The sequence below is a fragment of the Rhopalosiphum maidis genome, chromosome 1 (genome assembly GCF_003676215.2).
Source record: "Rhopalosiphum maidis isolate BTI-1 chromosome 1, ASM367621v3, whole genome shotgun sequence".
Classification (NCBI taxonomy): Eukaryota; Metazoa; Arthropoda; class Insecta; order Hemiptera; family Aphididae; genus Rhopalosiphum; species Rhopalosiphum maidis.
The window spans coordinates 67467659-67476012 of record NC_040877.1 but is presented as its reverse complement, the minus strand read 5'-3'; the positions used below and the strand labels follow the sequence as shown (position 1 = coordinate 67476012).

At 30.7% G+C, this 8354-nt stretch overlaps 1 protein-coding gene across 1 annotated transcript; it reads right to left on the bottom strand.

The window, feature by feature from the left end:
• Nucleotides 1–280: 280 nt before the first annotated feature.
• On the bottom strand, nt 281–3840 carry LOC113549278 (protein odd-skipped-related 2-like). The gene is made up of 3 exons (XM_026950504.1): nt 3637–3840; nt 1297–1700; nt 281–646 (listed from the first exon to the last, which is right to left on the bottom strand). The coding sequence occupies exons 2-3, from the start codon at nt 1683–1685 to the stop codon at nt 373–375; spliced, it is 663 nt and encodes a 220-aa protein (XP_026806305.1). The 5' UTR covers nt 1686–1700; nt 3637–3840; the 3' UTR covers nt 281–372.
• Between the last annotated feature and the right edge of the window lie 4514 nt (nt 3841–8354).

Below are 8354 nucleotides of genomic sequence, written 5' to 3'. Positions count from 1 at the left end.
GCGCGAGAAAATAACACTCCTCGTCTATGCTGTGCATAATATTATACTATAATGTATTATGTATATAATATATAAATATATATGTACGTATATGTAGATTTTGGTTTTGCAACAGTAATAAACGCGTTGTGCAATATTAAACAATTTATTCGTAAAAAATATAATACATTAATTATACTATATACATGACATATAATAATAACATAATAATAACAACAATATAATAATAGTTAGTAATGATAATACAATTCAATATTTTGTATTTACGTAATTATTTTTGTACATTTCACCTTATGAAAAAGAGCGATAAATATGGTAAACCAACTAAGCCGGATAGGTGTATTATGTATATAGGTACTACTACCTACTATGTTATTGATCGTCGCTAATTCCCAGTAAGGTTTTGATACTAAAATCGGTAAGGTTGGCGTTTCGGACCGTTTCGGGAGACGCTACCGCAGCCGCTGCGGCGGCAACAGTACCCGAGGTTGCGGCGGAGGAAATCTGCGTGGCCATCGCCTGATGCCGTTGGTATTGGTACCATTGACATTGAGCGTTCTTCCGGTGGCTGATCAACGTGCGCATTTGACAGAAGCCTTTGCCACATGATTCACAAGAAAACGGTTTATCCTTCATATGAACGTATCTATAAAAACAAGTTGAAACGTTGAAAAATTTAAAATTTAAAACAAGAAACACAATCTATAATAACAATTTTAAATTATTTTTAATTCAAACTGTCTGATATTTAATTAAATTAATATGTTATAAGTATTCCGATAACTACATTTTATAAGATATGTTTTTTTTTTTTTGGTCTCGTTACGTGTTTCGTGAAAAACAATCATTGATTCATCCATGCATATTAAATATCTATAGAATGAATGAGCACACGATTTGAGTTTGAAAATAAAAACATTTAAATTTTGACCTATATAATATACAACTGCAAGTTGATATCAATTGTGTAATGTACATATGAGTAGTATGAGTGCAATATTAAACTAAAAACAGTGGACTGTATTAGAACTGTATTATACGAGCAATGAAATTTTGGTTGTATTATATAATATAACTATATAAACAGACAACAGTAAAATATATATATACGAGTGTATAGGAATAAGATTTTAGTACTCCTTATACGTTTAAGAAGGTTGATATTTGAGTTACTGAGGGATAGATAAGTATTTATTATTTACCGATGTCCAGTGAATTTATAAAAAAAAGTAATTTTTCACAAGTTAAATTTAATTTTACTAATGTCTACAAGAAATAACTGTTTTATATAATTACTTGTGATCTCTGAGGTGGTCCTGCCTGCGGAACGCCTTGCCACATACGTCACATGGGTACGGACGCTCATCCGTGTGAGTCCTGACGTGTATGAGCAGGTTGTATGACTTGCTGAACTCTCGGTCGCAATACGTGCAAATGTACCGTTTTTTGGGCTTGCCGCCCGGCGTGGTTGCCGTGATCGCAGCCATCTGTTTCTGGACGTTCCTGGACAAAGCCACAGCCCTGGCGTAGCTCTCTATCTGGCCGCCAGCGAACGCGCTCGGATGCCGCCGGAATCTCGCCCAGACCGCATCCACGTACAACGATGGGAAGTTGCAATCCAGCAGACCGCCGGTGCCACCGAATCGGGCGGCGGCGAACTTCATCGAATCTCCGGTGGCCATCATGGTGGTGGTATTCGTCTGTAAAATCGTCAACACATCGATTAGAAAATTGTTAAGTCGGAAAGTTGAATGACACATGTTAAAAAATGAGTAGGGGTTATTCCATTTTACTGATGCGTGCATACTATAAATAAATATAACACGAACATAATTCAAAATAATTTTCGGTCAATTGGAATGACCATTGAAATGGATTTGGTAAGAATATGAAGCGGCTATTGAAAAGCGTTGAAATTATTGGATACAAATATATTCTATGTTAGAGATACATGGAAGGTAGAATTACTGCAGTGAAAGGCATAGCAACATATGGTAGAGATTAATGGATGAGAAATCATTACTTGGAGGGATGGTCTTAAAGTCCTAGACTTAAAGTTAATATTGAAAATATTATACAATTTTGTAGGTATATTATATATTATAGACATAGGTGCTAAACAATGCTATTTACATAGGCTACTATTTAATATCATTTCACGATATATACGTAACTCGTAATTGTTTCGTTAACATATAAGGTGGCTCATTGGCTTGTTTATAAACATGGTAGTATACTACCGTTAATAACTTTATTATACTAATAATGCAATATTTTTTAATTACGATCTTTGAAAATGATTACTGTTCAACAAAATATAGGTACACGTTATTATGGTTTTATTTATTGCTTCAATTATCAGCTAAAATGTTTTATGAATATTTTTGTTTTTTTTATGATAATCCCGGATAAAGCTGATTTATGTATCTACCTAAATACTTTTTAGTTGAATTATTGATTAAGTCATGATAGTTTTAAAATTTAAGGTTAATTAGTGGATGTATCTATGCACTAAGCACTAATTATGTATAATTTAATGTTTAGTTGGTGAATGGCCGTGAACGAAAATGAGCATATAGGAACAGGATATACACTGTACCTGTGTAATATAATGACGATATAGATGTGCCGCGGCTGCAGCGGGATGGCCCCGAAAACACCGGGAGGAGTTTCATTACTGGGTTATTATATATGACATAGGTAAGTGTTTTATTTTAAACGATTGTGCGTTCAGTAGAATAGTAGCAGTGACTCACATTTTGTATGTATATATAATACATAGGGTTATATTTTTGGGTCCTGCAGTTTAATTTGATTATCGGTTTCCCATTCGATATTATATAGGCGGGTAACTGTACATTTTACGCATTATATAGACCTCGGACACATAGAAAGACGAACTAGTAGGTATAATCGGGTCCATTATAAAATCGCACATAACGTATATTTACTCAAATTCGATTATTAGGTATTATTTAAGTTGGGTGAAAAATACATTTAATTTAATAAGTGTATGGTATAGCTATTACCACAGTAAAACGTTTTAGACTTGAGAAAAAAAAAAACGATGTAAGTATAAGTATAGTCGAACAGGAGGTATTTTATTATTGAAGTGTATTATCGAATAGTTATATATTTTTTTTTACCACAAGCATATTGTATAAGTTTAATGTAAATTTCTGTTATTGTTGCTGATAATATTTTATTTTATAATCATTAATAACTCGATAAAATAAGCATATATCAATGTATAAAATGTAATATAAGTCATAAGTACTTAGCTATACATTCGGTCTATGTCATACCGGTTGAGAATCACTATCGTAAGCAATTTAAATTGTATAGATTTTATTTAAAAAATATTTTTTTATTTCTAAATAACCATATTGTAGCTTATAATTTTTGTATACAATTTAATAAATGTCATTTGTACCTTTAATAAAAAGTATGCATGTTTAATTTAACTCCGGAATAGGTAAAATAGTATTATATTATCGCAATGTGGATTTATTTGCGAATGACGAAAAGTTAATAAATGTTATTCATTAATGTAATTCGACAAAAATTAAAAATTTTCGAAATAATAAAGAAGGTTGAGAATTAAAAAGCAAAAAAAAATAAATCATAACAATTTACCTTAGTCTCTTGGTCAGGATATTGTGTTACAGCACTTTACTCGGCCGGCGTCTGTATAAGTGTATATGTAATATATTCCAAACGATTTTCAACAGCGAACGTATAATAGAAAATAATTATATTATGGCGTAGAACGTAGATGGATATATTGTGCGGTTGGCAGCTAGGGGATGCGATTGTCGACGGTCGATGGTGAGCGGTGGTCCGTTGTCGGGTGACTGACGATTGCGCCGCCGTGGGCCACCGCCACCGCCACCGCTGCAGCCGATAAGGGTTGAAATCAGTGGAGGCGGCGAGGGTGGGTTCTTGCGGACGCGGCGCCCATTGGTCGCGAACATCGGCGTCGGCGGCGTTAAGATCCGTGAAATTTCTGTCGGTTCCCGCACGCCTATATACCCCGAGCGTGAGGCGGTGTAGCGTACTTACGATTAGGACAATATACATATATATATATATATATATATATATTATATACGTGTAAAAGGGAAATAATAATAAAAATCATCCCTATACATACGCGGCGGGTTTTTATATTATATTGTCAGGGCGCGACGAGACGGGCTTTATATATATATATACGGTTTTTGGTTTAATGATACGGTTTTACGCCTCCGCTTGTGTGTATGTGTGTGTGAGTGTCATCCCCGGCTCAAGCCTGTAATTAAAAAAAAACCTGCCCGGAGCTGTTATTAAATAAAATAAAAATACGCTCCATACAATGGTACAGCCCTCCAGCGAGTATGACGTAAGTATACAATAATATTATAATACGTGTAAACAAACTCGTACGTGATGCATATATTATATTTTATAACATATATATATATATGTATATTACATGTGTGTGTGGATAAACAATGGAAACGATATAATGTAATATAACGCATCAAAAGTCATGATTTGGATGCGGCGACGAAATTGTTCCAGTCGTAAGACAATACCATAATAGTAGAATAATAACAACGATTATAATAATATAATATATATTGTGACCGCTTGTCATGTGCAGGACAATAATATTATAATGACTACATGGGCGCAGCGTACCTAAAGGCTAAAATATTGTATTTAAGTCTGCCGTAGTGAAAATTTAAGAAACAAATTGTTATAATAATATTATATGTGTTATTATTATTCACGAACGCGCGATGAAAAATATATCGTCCTGACGTTGTATTATACCGATGTAGGAAGATGGATATTATTCGATATGACAGGGAGAACAAGTAATACATATGCGTTTTACTCAAACCTTATTTTAAATAATATTGTTCAGACTCCCGGTGTTCTGGAGAAATCGTACTTCTATAATGTGATATACATATTCCAAAGAATATACCCGTGATATTATTAAGACGGAAAACACACATTAAATTATTATAGTTTTATTTAAAAATCTGATTTACAAGTATCGAACGGATGACGTATAATATCGGTTGATCAAAAATTTGTGTAAGCATGACACGATACGAGTTATGAATTATAAATAGTAGAAACTTATTGCTTTAACGAATTTAAATTATGTTTATTAAATATTAAGTAATAAACGCGTCCATAAATAATATCACGCTGTACACTAGCCACGTGTGATCATAATATTAACGGTCGCTCTGTTAGGAAGATTATCGAATGTTTTCAGACGATAATTTGATCCAAACGTCAAGATTTATAGTATTTGTATTACATTATTAATTTATTATTATGTCCTCGTGCTGATGAATAAGCCATTGCTGACAGAAAAGGCTTTTTAGCTTCCTTGATCGTCTCATCCGACTTATGGCTTATACTGCCTACGCCCTACGCCACAGAAATGTTGGATATTCACTATATTTACATTTATCATTGATTCAAATATGTTATTATTATTGCTTTCTCTTCCGGTTTCGCAAATAGTTATACCTGTAATTTGCGTGTAGTTACGTGTAGAATACGCGTGTACACACCACTCATATAGTTGCTATTATTTTACCATTATTTTTTTTTTTTTTACTTTTGAGCAAATTTAAAAGGTGAAACACGCGCAATGGCTAATGGGTTTGGTTATATAACTTTGTACACAGTGTGCATACGACCTACGAGTAAGTGTATAAATTAAGCTACATTGTTATATAGGCGGACATCGCATTCATCATAATTACCGCTCTAAATTGCGCTAATATTTCAACTCTACCTCGCGCAGCGTAGATACCTAAATTACTTAGGTATACATATAGTGTGAACATCGTAATTCGTATTAGATGTATATTGTTGTATATTTGTATGTCATAATGTGTATTTTTGTCTTTATATTATACGCGTTTTAATGTATTATTATAGTGTTACTCAACTAATTTTTTGTCTATGGTACACACGCTATTTTGGGATGAAGAGAAGCACTTGACAAAAATGTAAATAACAGAAATTAATATTTACGACTAGAATATAATTTTATTTCAAATTCTTATTTATTATTGAATAAATTGAAATTGAAATTGAAATTTTCGAAAATCCATAAAATGATAAACACATATTATGTTTTTATCTTCATGTACCAATATTGTATAGCCGTATAGGTAATGAGTCTTATGAGGTACTGAGATGATATTTATTAAATTTTATAAAATAGATGAGTTATACAATTTGGATATATTAAATATATCCAATAACATACGTGTTTAATATACAATTGCCTATTATTATCAGTTTACAACACATTATAATTTTTCCTATATACAATTATTATTTCATTTGTTGAAACGTATTTGCATTGAGTTAAAATATTTTATAACAAAACTTATATTAGATTTATATCTATATAATATGTTCCTATCATACTTAATTTATAATACTAATGAATGTCGGGTTAAAGAAAACAGTATGATTTATTCAAATTGATAATATTCATATTTAATTGACGGATTTCAATTAATATTCATTATTTTAAAATAAATATAGTTCTTTGGTGAATCGGAAAATTATTAGATAGTTTATACACTACTGTTGTATAAATTGTAATATGATGAATAACTAATAAGAAATATTAATAGTCGATGATATATAATTTATATAAATAATATTATAATTAAATAACAAGGTAATTAAATAAGAATAACTAACAGCTTCTTTTCGATAATAATGAATTGTGAAGTTACAATTACTACAGTAACAAATATTCATACTATAAGTATCACACAACTGCAACTTGTCATTACAAGAGATATTTGTATAAATTAGTTTAATCTCGTCGTATGTTAAATTCGAGTAAGATGTTGTGACACTATATATATATATATATATATATATATATATGTAGTATTTTAGATCCTTGTACATGGGTTCTAATAATTATCTTCGCATTATGCTCAAATTAAAGTTTTGAATTATCATTAATGTTATTTTGTATATATATATTATAATTTATAAGTTATTGTTATGACGTATAGTAGCTATAAATACGTATTATTCAATATCGAAATATATTAATATAGTATTTATTAAAACTGTTCAGTAGGTTTGGTAGATTTGTATAGAAAAATAATTGGTATTACTTTATGATATAGTCATTGAGTCAGTCTAAAGAAGACAACGCTTTGCACGTATAATAATAAATAATTAATAAATCGATGTAAAATGCATTATATTTATATTATAAAGTACATAGAATTACAGTTACTATTAATGTATAGTTGGTTATTATAATATTGTTTTTATTCAAATGAGAACTATGCGGATTTGATTAATGGGTACTTACTGTGTATAAACTATGTTTATAATTTTATATGATGTATTAAAATTATTATGTAAATGATATACTTGCAGATATGTAACTATATTAATTACTATAGGAAAATATATGTATTATAATACTAGGGCTTTTGGGAGCATTTGAAACTATTCATAACTGTTTTAATTTATATTTAACGTATTTAAGGCGCAATTTCCAACCACTTATAACATTTAATGTATAATACAGCTTATATCAGGAAAGGTCGTCAATCTCGTACGATTTAAAAATCGATCATGTAGTTATGTAGACTTTATTTTTAGTCAATTTTATCATATGCTCAGCGTCGATTAAATTCGATAACCGTCGATAACCTATTTGTTGTCGACATATTTGTATGAATAAACAACATTTTCTCACATAAAAATGATTGAATCTGAATACCGAGCCACACTTTTCAATGACCATTTAGAATAGCGTCTTCGTTTAGCAATCAGCGACTATTCTCCAGATTATGATTAACTTGATAATTATATGCAATGTGTCACTTCTGCACCATAAACAAAAAAATACGTTAATTTTATTATTTATTATACAAGTATGTTTTTTTAATAATTATAGGTAAAAGGTACTCCAATAAATAATAATATAATTTTTTTTTTATGGAAGTCGATCTTTAAAGAAAAAATATGGTCTCAGTAATTCTTTGCCAAAAAAATATAGGCCGCCCATTGCCTATATTATAATATGACCACGTACACAGCCACAAGACGCACAGTTTCTCGGTCAATTTATTTACAAAACAACTACAAAATAAACACAACCACGGTCACCTATGAGTATTTACAGATTTTACTGCGGCTTTCCACAGCTTCCAACCCAAATTAACATAAGACAGTTTAGTGTTTATTTCTTTATGGTGCATTTTGTAAAAACGAGAACACAAAAAATAATAACAGTTTCGCTATATTCGAGTCGAAAGTCAAAATTGTTTTATAATTGCCATACATTCTTA